General features: G+C 41.8%; 1 protein-coding gene across 1 annotated transcript in view; it reads left to right on the forward strand.

Moving 5' to 3' along the window:
- Positions 1–2,572: 2,572 nt before the first annotated feature.
- The window catches only part of kcnn3 (potassium intermediate/small conductance calcium-activated channel, subfamily N, member 3), a 44,651-nt gene continuing 30,680 nt past the window's right edge, over positions 2,573–16,543 (forward strand). The window contains exons 1-2 of the mRNA XM_062423382.1: positions 2,573–3,673; positions 15,182–15,277. Of these exons, the coding sequence (XP_062279366.1) occupies positions 2,573–3,673; positions 15,182–15,277 (1,197 nt within the window). The remainder of the gene's footprint in view (positions 3,674–15,181; positions 15,278–16,543) is intronic.

Genomic DNA, 16,543 nt, shown 5'->3' on the forward strand with positions numbered 1-16,543 from the left:
CTCAGTCCTAATCTTAAAAATCCTATAAAATATCAAAACTAAAATCATCCCTAACAAGTCAGGAACAATCCCCAATACATAATTTCCTATCCTTTTTATCCTACTCTGTCTCACAATAAAGCTAAATAAATGGTTTTGATCTATAATTGTGCAAGCCTGACCTTTGACCTTGCCTTTCTGAATAATTTAATGCTTGTTGAACCAGCCACTCTCCATCACTGACCCATAACGAATCTACCCAGAGCAGAAACAACACATTACTGTTCATTTCCCCCTCATGACAAAGGAACGGATGTAATAATCCAAGTGAGACAGACTCATAGAGATTTGATAACAGAGAAGATATACAAACCATACAAGTAAATATGATATTCACAGCAGCTTCAAACATAAGGGGGGTCACAATCTTTCTCTCTCATTAATGTCTGCCTTCAGTCCACATTAACAGGCGTATGGCTGGCGTTACATACTTGGAATCATCTTACACAAGATATGATTTCATTTATTTATCGATGTCTGTCGGGTTGCATAATCGCAGGATAGGCTGACCTTTTATAAGGAAACCTTTTAATCCGCTCCCACACAATTTAGCGTCTGCGCTCATCCGATTAGGGGCGCACATTACGCACACAAAAACCCATAATATTCATACGATTAGACCAGGTAGAATAGTCTACTTATGTAGGATTATGAAGAATAGACTCTTTAGAGTTAGAATTATAAATTAATTATAGGGCCTTATCAGAGAGTCCCTAGTTACTATCTCCCCGAAGTTATCAATCAAAATTTCTCTTAAGCATGACTTTAATTATATAAAGTATTTATTATTAACCCCATATATTATTCTTTAGCATTCCATTATAACTTAAATTAAATTCGTTAAATTAGTCTTGTATTCGTAAATTCAATCACAAAGGATAGAAATGTTCCGTTTTTTTCATGCAGGCTCACAGAGACGCACCGCGCCGTGCCTGATTCTTCTGTTTCCACACCCTCCTCCTCGCCATATGTTGTAGGGTTTCTTTGTACAACCCAGTTGTGTGATTGCAAGAAGGATGTTTTGCTCTACACATTTATGCGCATTTATTGTGCAAATGTTTAAAAAAGAAAAAATCTGACTGACGTCCTTTCGTCAGTTCCATCGTCCTTGAGCGGTCGTAACAGGTGCCATTAAACGACCAAATAGGCCATGTAGTTATTATAGCGGCATCCAAATTGGATGACATTTTTCTGAGGCTACAGTAAAAAAACAAAATCCTAATAACCCGGGTACAATAAAGTGGACATTTGTTTGGCATCTATCTTCCTGCCACCTGTTTCCAGCGTTTATTTCGCTTTTCTGATTCCGTCCAATGGGAAAGAACGGCAGGTCTGGAGGCGGAGAAAAGAGGGAGAGAAGTTGGAGGAGAGAGTGAGAGACAGATTCGGGAGACAATGAGCTATAGATTGAGTGGAAGCCGGCGGAGTCACATATTAAATCACAGACTTCGCGGCTCATTCGAGGACTCATACTTAACGACCAGCTTTGCGTTTTTTCCCTTCTCATATTTTGCAGGGTGATGTGGCTGCACATTTTTAACGTGCAGCCACAGGTTGACCGATTTAATCCACTCATAATGGATTATACCTCCTCATGTCGTACCGACTGTCACTGACGGGATCGAAATGGGCACCATCGATAGACCGCTGATGATTGGGAAAGAAACAAACTGATCGTATCAAGTGGAGCTGAGACGGAAGCAACATCTGTGGAAAGCGACACACAATTTCCAGAGACAAGCGAGGACCTGTGGAGGGACCTATATGAAAGGAGGCGAAGCAAAAGATGAGCTAATGGCCGTGACAACATGAAAAAGAAAAAGTGTGGTAGTCTATTTTCATCCAGCCAGTGATTCAACACAACTAACCTGGGGGACACGGACTGATAGAGAAGAGGTAGAAGGTAGGTAGAGAAACAGACAGGGAGGATGGGGCCGTGAAGGTGTCTGGTTATGTCATGCTAAAAGTAGGTTATTGTTTTGGATCAATCAAATGCAGCGAACTTATTGTTAACTGAGGCATACACACATTTACTACTAATACTTCGCCTGGGTGTAAAAAAAAAATGAATGATGTGGAATTATTATCCTTCTGTCTCTGCGCCTGATCTCATTTCATTGGTGTAAAGCCAGAGGATTTTCACCCTTCTGGCTAAAAGCAATGTAACACAGATGACATTTTATGGCATATATTGTTTGAAGCGTTATGGGATGTGAGAGAAGGAGAGGACACTGGGAAACAGAGGGAGAGAGAGCGCTGAGAGAGGCTGACAGGACAGCTTACTCAAATGTGACTCAAGGAATAACATATTCCCCAATTATGGCCACTTTGCTTCACTCTGTTGCCCCTCTTTGTCACACATCTTCAGCTTTTGAAGTTCAGTTTTTTCCCTCGTTTGTTTTAGCCGTTATTCATCACAAAGCTCCCCTGCTCCTCCCTCCATCGTCATAAATAGTCTGTATTCTACATCGTTTTTCTTCTGTGCCTGTCTTTACAGTTCTTCTTTTCTCTTTTCTGTGTTCATGTGCAGAACATGGAGCCTCCCCCCTCTCTGAGCCTGGCTCTGCTAGGAGGGAGCGAGGATGAGGACCAGCGTTTCCTCCTTCCCCTGGGCAGTATATCCCATCCCTCTACCACTGGCAACCAGCCAGGATCAAACCACTCCAACCACATGGGAGGCTCGAGCCTCGACCGTCTAAATGGCAGCACCCCGTCCCCATCCCCTGCCACGCCCAGCCTGCCTCCAACATCGCTCCCCAAGTTACCCCTGTCCTCCTCTGGAGCACAGCCCCTTCCCCCACCTATCCCCAACGCCTTGCACCCCACTAGCACCCCGCTCTCCTCCTGCCTGGGCTCCCAGCACAGCCTGAGCGGAGACAACTCCCCGGTCTACAACGCCCTCTTTTACTCCTCCCACTCACCCTCCATGGACCGGGAGAGGGACAGAGAGCGTGAAAGGGACAGGGAAAGAGAGAGGGGCTGCAAACACAGGCAGGCCAGCCCCCTGGTTCACCGTCGGGACAGTAACCCTTTCACGGAGATCGCCATGAGCTCTTGTAAGTACACGGGCGGTGTCATGAAGCCCCTGAGCCGCCTCAGCGCCTCCCGAAGAAACCTCATAGAATCAGACAGCAGCAGTGAAACCAAAGAGTTTGGTGTTTCAGCTGTTGCTGGGGCTACGGCCGCTGTGGGGCATGACCGACAGCGAGAAGCCCCTCCTAGCTACTTGTTGGCCCAGTCCTCTACCAATCAACCCCCAATTCAGAGCCCTCCAGAGATTGTGATTTCATCCAAAGAAGACTCGCCATACCCCAGAGGAAAGTATGACATCACCGACTCCACATCCAACCAGATGTCCATCTACCACCAGAACCACGCGCTGGTGGAGAGCAGGCGGGCACAGTCAGGGAGGGGCAGCAGTCACGGAGGGTCTGGGTCAGTGGGCACTGGGGCCAGGGGCAGCACCTCCAAGGCTTCCAAACGGAAGAACCAAAACATTGGCTATAAACTGGGGCATCGCAGGGCGCTGTTCGAGAAGAGGAAGAGGCTGAGTGACTATGCCCTCATCTTCGGAATGTTTGGCATCGTCGTCATGGTGATTGAGACGGAGCTGTCGTGGGGCGTGTACACTAAGGTGAGGGGATGGAGCAGTAATACTTAAAGAGGCACGCTAGGGATTTGACACATATAGTTCAGTCATGGGTGGTACTCGGTTGTGCAATGTTTTCTGTTGCTGAGAAAATAACCCTTATGATGTCACTTTGATGTCATCAGGGCTTTTGGAGCTTGGTCTTGGAGACGACAAATTTATAACAGAAAGCCTGCGTTACAAACTATGGGTTGGAAAAAAATTTGACTTTTGAAAGATATCGCATTTACCAGGCAGGAAGGGTCCAGTGAAAGATAATAACAAGTTGCATTATGGGAAGTGTAGGACCCAGTGTTTTTTTGGAGTTTGACCCACACTAGGAACTAAATGTAAGGATAACTTGGCTTTGTTGACATAGTGGGAATCTTGTGCTAACTTTGGCTAAGTTTAAGCATTTCAGGGTCATTTTTTTCTTGATTTTTTATAGTAGCCAGTAAATAGCAGCAGGAAATGTAGAGGCAGAGAGAAAGAAAGGGAATGCTATGTAGCAAAGGTCACCAGCCAGATCTGAACCAGGCATATTGAATATTACACATCTTCTACCCCCAAGTCACAAGGGCGTCCCAGCTTTGACTGTTTTTGAAAGTTCAGCGGCCTGATAATCAGAGTTAGCTTTCACCAGCTAATTTCCACCAGACCTCTACACCTTGCACAGTCTGACCAACACCATGCCCATGTTGTTGGAAGCTTGTGTACTGTAATGACCAGGCTTGACAGTTGCTGCTTCTGGGTGATGTAATGCAACGATGCAGAGGACATGGGGGGCAGATTATCAGTTGGAGGCCAGGATCTCATTTGTCTGTGTAATGGGGAGTGTAATAAGCTGAATTGGCCTCTGGCTGCTATTGTCTGTTTATTTGTGTGTGTGTGTGTGTGTGTGTGTGTGTGTGTGTGTGTGTGTGTGTGTGTGTGTGTGTGTGTGTGTGTGTGTGTGTGTGTGTGTGTGTGTGTGTGTGTGTGTGTGTGTGTGTGTGCCAAAGCGCCCCAGTGATGATTCTTGGAGCATGTTGTGCTCACCTTCTTGATTCACAGATACCTCGTTCCATCCTTCCTTGCAGTCTGACATATCACAGAGAGTTGATTTTCTTTACCTAATAAGGTGGAAACATTACTTCCAGATATGCAGCCTGTCATATATGGATCATTGATCATGTGAAGGAAGATATGGGGCGGTGTAAGTGAGTGCACAAATCTACTGGTAGCCTTTTAGAATAGGCCAGCTGGGTGTGTCCCTCATCTCTATCTCTGTTTCTCTTTCTGTGTGTTTGCAGACTGTGGTATAGTTCATATTTGGTCTCTCTCTGTTATTGTCATTGCCAGAGAAATCTGGCTCTACTGTTTCCTTGCCTATGTCTTTGCTCCCTTTCATTCTCATTTGCCTCATTACTTTATGAAAATCACTGTTTTAGAGTCAGCCTCTTTTTATTAATGAAAAGTCATGATTTAATTTTTTCTCTCTCAGTCCATTCCTGTCTCATTTCTTCCTTTATGGCAGCCTATTCTTCTTCTCCCTGAAAGAGATGGCCGACACTTTTCATGCTGTCTTTCTCTTTCTCTGTCTCTTTCCTGTTTCAACTTCACGCCTGTCTCTTTATACTTCTTCTTTCTTTCTGTCTTTCTTTCATTTTCCCCCTCACTTTGTCTCTCCCTCTGCTTCTCTGGTCTTCCAGTGGGCGTCAAACTGGGGGAGTGTGATCGGAAGAGAGAAGCGTCTGGGCGAGAAATGAAAGGCTGTAGAAAGAGAGAAAAAGGAAAGGCGATAATGAAAAGCCTGATTTAGTTTCTTCAGCTACAACCAATACAGTTCTAATCCGAATCAGGCAGCATTGTCTATCAATAAGGATTGATGGACAGTTGTGAATTCGAGCACAGCGACCACTGTGTTTGCCAGTGCTTTCTCCACATTGATCATCTATGTTCATTTATATACCTAGTTAAGAACACGAAGATCAGTGTTGAGGATGAATACTGTGCATGTAAAATATCTTTGCACTTCATTGTCTCCTTCCAGGGTTGAATTCAGTGAGTTAAGTATGCTTCAGCAAAGCCTGGTCAAAATTCATTTTAAATGCTTAGTGAAAAGTAATTTTTCTTTCTTTTTTGTCTTACAATTGCAGATTTGGTTTGACTCCAACAGATACTAGAATTCCATCAGACAGTTCAAGCCGTCACTTAGATAATTGAGGTGGAAAGAAGCCCACTGGCTGTTGTGAAAAATGGATAGGAGAGGGAATGGAAAGGGTGATAGATGTTAGGGTGGCAGAGAGAAGTGGAGAGCTTCATGCACTGCTTTAAATCTAGGGGAAAGAAGCCTTGAATGATTTCCCCTATTGATTATTGATAATCACTCACCCACACATGCACTGTCCACCCCCGCACGCACATACTGTACAAACTCAAAAACCTGTCAGAGGTGCTATATTGTGTGCTGTGTATTGACGGACATCCCTGAGAGGTGGCAGGGGAAATGTGATAAGAATAGGTTTCATTGTTGGAAAAAATAAGGATATGTATCCTATATGTATAGATAGATCTTGTTAACAGCTCCTTAAGACTTGTCATTGTCTACTGCCGACGTGTGTGTCTACCAAACACTCCTGTACTTATTTCAGCAAGTCCAGCTGCTCCATCATACTCCCAAAAATAGAGATGAAGAATAAGAATGGAACTATACAGGGTGGGTTAGATGGTTGTGTGTGTGTGTGTGTGTGTGTGTGTGTGTGTGTGTGTGTGTGTGTGTGTGTGTGTGTGTGTGTGTGTGTGTGTGTGTGTGTGTGTGTGTGTGTGTGTTAGCAGGGATAAATGGAGAGAGGTTAACAGAGGAGGACATGGTGTTCGTGACTGTGGGCATAGTGAGTAAGCATATGTATATTCATGTGCAGAAGCAGATTTCAAACCCTGTTAGTACATTCTTTAGCCACAGCTAAGGTTTTCCATTCATTTCATTATAGCCTCTATCTTCAGTATGTTTTGGTTGCAGAAGGAAACTGTTCTCATGAATGTATATTCAGCACTCAAGGCTGTCGCTGTAAATTCCTGCACTGTAAACATCCAATCAGTTGTTGTGGAGAGAATATTGGATAATGAAAGAATTGATAAATTATCATTTCATTTGCTCTCAGGCAGAATTGTAAGTTTTCACATAAAAAGCATCCCATGCAAAAGCAAAACTAAGCCATTCAAATTGCGATCATAACTTAAACTTGGGACCTGTTTCAAGAATTTCTACACTGCACATCTACAGAAAGTCAAGCATCACACCCTATTTTTAACTCTACATTTACCGTGACCACTTTTCATGATCACTGTTACCAGTTTGCTGTTGCTATCTGGGGACCTTGAATCCTTCAAATGTTAAAGGCAGTGAGGACAGTTACTCCCAAAACACTTTTATGAGCTTCTATTATTGATTTTATTAGCAACAGGTTAAAGGGGGGGGGGTGTCCTAGTTTGACATGTGTCTTTATCTGAGAATAACTGAGGCCCTCAGACACCTGGGACCTTAGCATGTGGCCTGTCACTGTCATATCAATAGATCATTTTACCAAGCCCCACATGGCTCCTTAGGGCCCTGGCTCCACGCCACGTTTCAGGCCTGCGATGGAACATGGCTATTCTAAGAGAATGCACAGCTGTTGTCAACTTCACCTGTCACACTGTCAATACACACACTTGACACCACAACATACAGTACAGTGTGAACGTGTGTGCATGCGTGTGTTTGTGCATGCGTGTGTACATGTGTGTTTGTGTGTTAGAAGCAGAGGGATGAGGTATTATTTGTGAGCATGCTCCCACTTACTATGTGTTTCTCACTACAAGCATCAATGATTTTACAGATTAACAGCAGGGCTCGCTCCCATTCTCCCTTTCCTCGTATCCTTTCTTCCTCTCACTTACAGGGCGTGTTTATGTTCCTCCCCTAGCGATTCTTAAACACGTCTCCATTTTCCCAAGGGGGTCATTGCCATCTCAGAAGGCTTACAACATCTCCTTCTCCCTGTGCTACCTCAGCCCCGCCTATCCCTCTCTGCCCTCGCCTCCTATCTATGACATTTCTCACAGACATTTACTGGGAGACCTTTTCAGACCTTTCTGTGCTAGGCCACTTACAGTTCCTGGGTGCTGCTGACACTACACACAGATCATCAGGGAATTAAACTCACCAACTGCCCCTATATTCTCTAGAGGAGCCATCAGCCATCTCAGCACTTATGCACACCCCATCCTCCTCCTCCTCCTCTCTTTTCCTTCACTCTACTCAACACTCCCTTCATCTTCTAGATCACAGGCTTCTAAGGGATGGTAGATCCCATGCTATCCCATCACAGTCTTGCTATTAACAGGTACAAATATGCTAATTTCTTGCAGTGTAACAAGGCTAGGCTACCTTACTCTGTGTTGGTACACACGAGTGTGTTAGAACTTGCATCACCCACCGGAAAACATTCACGTCACTGACTTTATGTAGCCTCCCCTGTGTATACACACCTATGGAGTGTGTATTTAGGTCTGTCATGTTAGTACCCATAGACGCACCTGCTAGTGTGTATGTGTGTGTGTGTGTGTGGGTGTGTGTGTGTGTGTGTGTGTGTGTGTGTGTGTGTGTGTGTGTGTGTGTGTGTGTGTGTGTGTGTGTGTGTGTGTGTGTGAGTGTATGTGTGCTCACATCTCCCTTTGTCTGGATTTAATTGAGTGTGTAGGGCTGTAATGGTGTGTGTAAATGTGCATTCAAGTGTGTGTGTGTGTGTGTGTGTGTGTGTGTGTGTGTGTGTGTGTGTGTGTGTGTGTGTGTGTGTGTGTGTGTGTGTGTGTGTGTGTGTGTTTATCCTGGTAAGGTGACATCGCTCCTCTGTCTACTGCCTGTTTCCCTGGAGACTGATTGCAAGAAGGCATCGCTCTGACAGGGAGAGACCCCCAAGGCTAACTCATTACAATACACACACACACACACACACACACACACACACACACACACACACACACATACATTCATATTCATTACCAACACATGTACTGAATACTTATCACTACGAGTGTAATGTGTTGGTAAGCAACGTGTATTTGCTCTCACATCTGTGTTAGATAAGGTTGAGGAGGGGACAACTGGGGAAAACCATCCCCCAGATACTACCTGGTGTATGTGTGTGTGCGTTTGTGTGTGCGTGTCTTCTCATCGAAGAAGTTCAAAAAGCTCATTATCTCTGCATGCTGTCCACCAAGCCATTGATCAATATACACTAATCACACACTTACACAGTTGGACAAAAAGAAAAAGGAAAAGAAACACACACACACACACACACACACACACACACACACACACACACACACACACACACACACACACACACGCACACAACAAATACACACATGCAAACATATTATTACTCAGTACACACCTGTGCAATATCAGTACAATGTTAAATGTTGTATCACCTTACAAAAGTGAAGTGTATTACTTACTCATTTATAATTAAAAAACAACCAGTTAGATAGACTACATTCAATTCATACATCCCTAATGCAACAAAAGTAAACACTGAAAAAGAAATGATTACACCTGTTACTTCCAATTAAGACTAATATATAAATAATCTGTGAACACCACAATTTTCTCAGTTTTGGCCTGGGTTGTGCCTAATTCTATATTGCTCCACATGGCAAGGAATTGCCTGAAAAAAAAACAGATTATGAGACTTCATGGAGATGGGAGAGGGCACAAGTTCACCAGTAGGCTACTGAAAATAAGTCAAAAACAGTTGCAGCAGTGGTTAGGAGGTACAGGAAGACCCATACTACCAATAATAGAAGGTGCAGTGGCTGTCTTTGAAAAATATGGCTCAATATTCACTATTTACACAACCTTGCATAAAGAAACTGAGCTAGTGCTTCTGACTTGGCACAAGGATTATCTGTGGAAGTCTTTCAGCGACTGCTGAGACAGTGCGAAGGACATTGCATGAAGTCAACCGCAAGGGACGACATCCAAGAAGAAAACCATTAGTCACAAATCAGCATAAAATTGCAAGATTAACCTTTGCCAAAGAACATGAAAAGAAGCCTAATGAATACTGGCGGCAAATTCTTAGTTGAGATGAAACCAAAGTCAATTTGTTTGGATCAGATAGGGTCCAGCATGTTTGGCATGGACCTGGACAGGCCTACCAGTGATCGCATAGTGCCAACTGTGAAACATAGAGGTGGGAGTGTTCTGAAATGGGGCTGCATGAGTGCAAAAGGTGTAAGGGAGATGACATTTATAGATGGCACTATGAACGTGAGTTTGTACACCCAAATACTGAATGAAAAGATGACTCCCAGTCTTAAGAAGGCTGACAGGAGAGGAATTTTCCAACATGACAATGATCCCAAACACACTGCAAAAATCACAGTTTTTAAAGAAGAAAGAAGAAAGAAGTGCATAACTATCGCCTGACCAAGCATACTGCCCGACATGAATTCAATACAACACCTCTAGAGAAAGAAGGTAGAGAAACAAAACCCCTCCAGGAAAGAGTAGCTGAAACCAATCATCTGTGAAGAATGGCAGAACATCTCTGCACAGATTTATGCAAGACTGGTATCATCCATACCCAGGAGGATCCAATCTGCCATCAAAAAAGACAGGCAGACAAAATATTAAAAAATAAAAAATCGTCCTCCCACTAATGTAGGGTGTGCTGACTCTTATCGAGCATAGCTGTGAAGACTTACAGCACATCCCATGTTTACTATCTACTGGAAAGTATGTTGTGTTCCATTTACATCGGAAGTTGGAAGTCAAAGCTAGGAATGTTTTCACACCCGAGTTTGGATCATTCCAGTTTAGAAGTCAGAAAACCAGTTCAAGCCAGGTTAGCCATTGATAGCAATACCAGTTGATAACAATGCATTCCTCTGTATTTTTCACATAGAAACACCGCAGCAACATGTCCACAGATAATAATAAGTTCGACAGTGCTGTGTGTACGACTGATTAGATAATAAATAAACATAAATAAGACAAAACTGCTAATAAACAAACTGCTAATGGTAGTGTTCTAATAAATATTTATTTTGATCAATTCCACAGATCTACAAATTTACCAACTTTTTATTTTGTTATAGGTGTACTGTGTGGTAAAGGTGCAACAGGTACACAGGCTGTATACAGGGTTCACAATCGGGATCCAAACGGTTGAGCCAATGACGTTTGCCAGCCAAGTCTGACTTTTCTTGCTTCTACCTCTGAAGCTATTGTTTGCATTTCACTAGCAGTAAAGTTTTTCTACATTTTTATCATCACAGGCTTCTTGTAATGACTGACAGCTCTCTTCACAGCTGCACCACTACAACAGAGCTTTCCTTATACAGAGAAATGGGGGCATGGTAGTATGCTAATTACTAATAACTCACTTGTCAATTTAGAATTATTCTGATTCACTAACATACACACAGTGGTAACAATAAAATTGGCTGGTGTGCACGTCATGAATCCGTCAGTAATTGTGTGTGTGTACTTATTTTGTGTACAAAGTAAGAACATTTCTACATACTTGTGAAAGGGGAAAGAGGCCCATTGTCTGTACATTAAGTATGGAGCTGGAGTGAGGAGGTGGTTAGCTAGCCTGGATTTCTACAAACTAAAAAAATACTCCTTCTAACATCTTTGAAGTTCACTCATTAAAAAGTTTAATCTGCACAGAAAAAACGATGGCTCCCTTCTATTCAAGCTTCCCAATTAGCCATGACAGTGTGACAGTAAGCCAGCATGCACAACACCAGGACACTGAAACTGAAACAGCTAAATGGAATTTTGCCATGATTAATTTTATCATTTACACCTGAGCTTTTTCCTGCTGTGACATGTCAAAATGTCTTCCTTGAAAAAGGCTTCTGCTGTGCGGTGTCTCCGCTGGTTGCCTGGCAACCTCACAGTGAGGTCAAGACTGCCAGAAGTCACTGCACCTGGCTGTTGTTCACCCAGAAATGCTCATGGCTGGTTGAACCCCTCTAAACCCACAAAGTGGTGTTTTTTTAGATTTCTGTTTGTATAAGGATTAAGCAAACAAGATTCAATGTCAATTACTTAGTTTTAGAGAAGCCATGAAGTGTATATCTTAACTTTACACAGGGCAAGGCTTGAGGTTACCCTCTGTTTCCTGTTTTAATGCTAAGCTAAGCTAGCTCCATGCTTACATCACAGATCAAGTCACTCTATTCAATTATTCAATTTATCAATCCTCTCATGTAACTCTCAGCAAAAATGCAAATAATCATACTTCCCCAAATGTCACAGTTTAGATGGTTTCAGCATCACAATCTCATCACAACAGTTGCTAACCTTTTCTAGAGTTGATAACAGAAAACATTTTCAGTTATACAGTCCAGATACTAGAAATGAATGGACCCCTCACAGTCAATGAGTATGGATAATTATCAGTTCCCATGGTATGAAACAAAGTAAAAAAAGGAACAGGAGGCAAAGATGTACACACATATCTCCCTCACAGTCATTTACATTACAAGCAGAGTAAGTGAAGTGTTAACAGGCATAATCAAAATGCTCAGACACTGAGAAAGGCAGAACTGAAAAACACACGCACACAACAGATAACTGTAGGTAAATGCAAGCAAATCACATTTCATCTCACCAGTGTGGCTATGTATTTAAACATATACGCTGCTGAAATCCTCAAAGTCTGAATTTTTCCATTAGCACGCCAATGTTGGCTCCTTTGCACCTAGTTTGCTTCAGTGAGTACAAATGAGATGTTAGAAGAGGAGAGACAGACTGAGACAGGGAAAAAGAGCACAGGCAAATAGAGACCAAAAGACATCTAGAGCTTTGGGCAAACTGATAGAGGAAATCAATGGAGAGCCAAGGCAAGATGGTATTTTCCCAGTGTTGTGCAGTGGCCCGTAACCACACTGATATGAGCAACAAATGAACAACACTTACTTAATGCTCTGCGTTTGAGTGTGCCTCTATGTGTTTGTGTGTAAGTGTGTGTTATATAAATGGTAGAAAAGGCATCGAGTCACATATTCAATCTTCTCATATTGTGATAATTAAAGGAAAAAGGAATACTCACCAGAGGAGGGTGTCATTGAGGATTAACAAACTAGACAGTGTGTGTGTGTGTGTGTGTGTGTGTGTGTGTGTGTGTGTGTGTGTGTGTGTGTGTGTGTGTGTGTGTGTGTGTGTGTGTGTGTGTGTGTGTGTGTGTGTGTCATTTTAAATTAATACCATTAAGGCCATGAAGCATCTACACAGACTCTAAATACACACAATAATACACGAACACACTCTGTATTTTCCAGGATGCTGACTTGCAATATATATTCATGAACCTAAAATGCAATGTAGATGCTGCTTAATAATGTCATGAAGGAAAGGCTGAGTAATATTTTGCCTCAACGCAGAGTGCACATTCAGATGAAGAGTGTTCTGGACAATGAATACCTAACAGCATCCAACTAGCTGAATATCTGCTCAGAGATGCTGCAGGCTTAAGGTCAGCAGGATGTGGTCATCATGTGACCTTGGGGAACTTGAAAATGAATGCGCTTTGGGGTTTTTTTGTTTATTATATTCTACAATTCAGAACCTAGTCCTTGAGCTCATGTAGACAAATGAATAAACTCAGTGACTGTGAGTTTTACAAACCAAAGCACTGAATGCGACTAGTTACATTTCTAAAGCTCTTTGGAAATTAGTCTAAATAAATGTTTTGTTTGACTACTGATTCCTGACATTTTGAATCTGCATGCAGCATCTTTTTTGCCAATATTTGACAGGTTGGAAAATCTTTTGAAACAAAATATTGACACTAAAATATTCAATTAAAAATGAATGAATGAAATACACTGACTAAATCCAGTCTCTGATAAAAGGTCAGTATCAGTAAGGCGATATCAGTCTCACCATAATTCATGCCTTTGCTTGTTAACAGATGAAGTGACAGGCAAAATATTGTTTTACCTGAAACTTGCCTGTTCTTTTTAATGGTTCTCGTGGTCAAAGTTAAAAGCAGGATATGTTAATGTTGTACACCTTAAACAGAGCATACAGATAATTGATACTGTGTCCCTGATGATAGTGCACTAATAATATTTACTTCAGTTATTTAATGATACTTATAATCTGCTCACTGTTATAGTTTATTCTATTTATTTGCTTAATATTGTACTTCTTTGATTGCTACATCTGTGCACTCTAGTATTCCTCTTAAAAATACTTTTATCTGTTTGTCTGTTTCCTTATGTGACGTTTTTTTCTCATCCCAATAGAGGTTCTAAGGATTGACAGTGTGTCGTTCAATTCACTCATCTTGATTTTGGGTAGACTGGCTCTGAGGCATTATTGCAACAGCCTAATAAAATGAAATGTACTATCTTGTAAGTGATAATGCAAAAAAGGTTTCCTGCTGTGTGACAATAATGGACAAGGTGAAAGCAAAGAATGGGAAGTGGAGTGACATTTCCTCCGCTAAATTAATTTTTTTGTGCCCATGTTTTAGGATGCCTCAGAGGGTTCTGCTGCACTTAGGCCACTCACCAAAGTGTACAAATCATTAACATGTTTGCTTACTGTCGGTTTAAGCCATGTATGTTCCTCCAGTGAGAATTATCTGACTGTTTGAAGCATCAGTGCTGTTGCTATGGTTACCTGCACTTTAATATACTCTGTGCTGTGATTGAGGTGTCCTGATGTAGTGTACCAAACAGCAATGGTATGATGAATTTACAGGTCTCTGCATGCGTCATTAATAATTAATTTGTTCATTCATGAGCACATTTGAGCATGAGCAGATATGCTGTTACCAAAAATTATATATCTTTTAAACTGGACATAAATTCACCAGAGAAGAGCAACAAAAACAGTCTAATATAAATTATGCATCTTCACTCTGCAGTAAATGACATACACACATGCAGCTACAGTTTGTTAGGGTTTTCTTCCTCTGTAGTACATCGTTTTTTTCTAATGGAGACCATGTATGTGCAATTGTGGCGGTCTTGTGTTTCTTGCTAATACAAGAAGTATTTGTGTTTGCACATGCGTATGATAATCTTTGCTGTGCTCTGAGTGTGTGAGGTGAAGGGGTTAAAGAACCCACTGAAGTGCTATGAGTTGTATTGATCGGAAGTTCCCCAGTGCATTGATTATAAGCCCTATGAAACCAGACAAGCAGAGGATTTAAAGCTCGACTGCAGAGTGATATTGATGGGTAGAATACTGCCATTCTTCTGCTCAGCCTTTGAAAGTCTGTTTGGTAAATGTTAGTTTTTATTGTCTATTCTGAGGCAGTGCTGCTGTGGTACACCCTTACGCCATTTAGCAGAGGAATGAAAGATGACAGAGTCTGAAATCTGGGACTTGCTCCGAGTTAAATCTGACTTGTGACTGAATGTGAACTCTCAAGAACAACCATTGTGGTAAAAATCTGTGGATGGGTTTGTGCAGCATGCTTCTAAAGGTGTTTATGTTCCTTTATCTCTCCACAGAGCTCCATGTATTCTCTGGCCCTGAAGTGTCTGATCAGCCTGTCCACAGTCATACTGCTGGGCCTCATCATAGCTTACCATGCCCGGGAGGTTCAGGTAAAACACATGCATCAACAGACATTTACACACTGACACAAACAAGGTGTTAAATTGAAATTCAAAGAACAATTTGATATTTTGGTTAATATGCTTAATCACTCTCTTGCCTACAGAGTTTAGTAAAAACGCAAAGTGTATTTTAGAGGTGGTGCGAAAGCATATAAAGTCAATGGAAAGATGCAAGTAGATTTGCCTGCACCCACCCCATGTTTCAACTTGATTGAAAATGTTGCACTAACCCAGGGCTTTATGAAACTACTTAATAAAAATACAGAGAGGAGACGAAAAGGAGAAAGACTTATAGCAAATGTAAATTTAGTACAGTTAGTACTCAGTGGTCAAATACATGCAAAATACAACTCATGTATGTGAATTTAGCATGCAGGTAGAGCCAAAATAAGATTAGATTAGCCTAGTGTAGCGTAAAGACTGTAAGCTCTGGAAAACAGCTAACTTGGCTGTCCAAAGATAACACATCTATCAGCCTCTCTGAAGCTTACACATTAAAACATTATATCTATATTGTTTGTATCTATATTTTAATGTGCGTGTATAGGGTTTATAAGCCTTAACACACATAACTTCCCGTAAAATCAAAGCTTGTCATTCATTAATGAGCTTTAGAGGTGCTGGTGGGCAAATTTTGGATAGAACCACACTAGCTGTTTCCCCATTGCCAATCTTTAAGCTAAACTAAGCTACAGCTGCTGATAAACACTAAGAGTGGTATCAACCTTCTCGTCTAAATCTTGGCAAGATTGTGAATAAGCGTGTTTCCCAGAAGAGCCAACAATGCCTGTAATGCCTGTAGCTTTTGTTTAAGAGTGTTTTTATCCAAATATAAGCAAAAGCACATCTGAGCTATCTCTGTAGTATACACATTACGTTGTCATCACTTAGGCTCCTGAGATAGACCAGGGGACTCAGGTGTATGTTGGCTCCAGCCAATTAATGACATTAATGAGAGTCTTAGAGGGATCGACAAAACAGTCATGGCTTTGCATCGAGTTGATACACACAGAATTTTAAATACACGCTCTGCCAATAACAATCATTCAATAAATGCACAGAAAACACACAAAAACATGTGGACGCTTACACAAGCCAGGAACACAAACACACACAGCCTCAATCTCTTGTACAGCTGAAACAATCAATCAGAAATGCCCTCATGCTTCATGATATCTGTTTTGGTGTTTGTCATTTCACTAATATAATGGTACCACGGTCATTTAGCTTGGGTTTTCATCTGAAGCCATTCGG

Source organism: Scomber scombrus, chromosome 7 (assembly GCF_963691925.1).
Source record: "Scomber scombrus chromosome 7, fScoSco1.1, whole genome shotgun sequence".
In the NCBI taxonomy this organism is placed as follows: domain Eukaryota; kingdom Metazoa; phylum Chordata; class Actinopteri; order Scombriformes; family Scombridae; genus Scomber; species Scomber scombrus.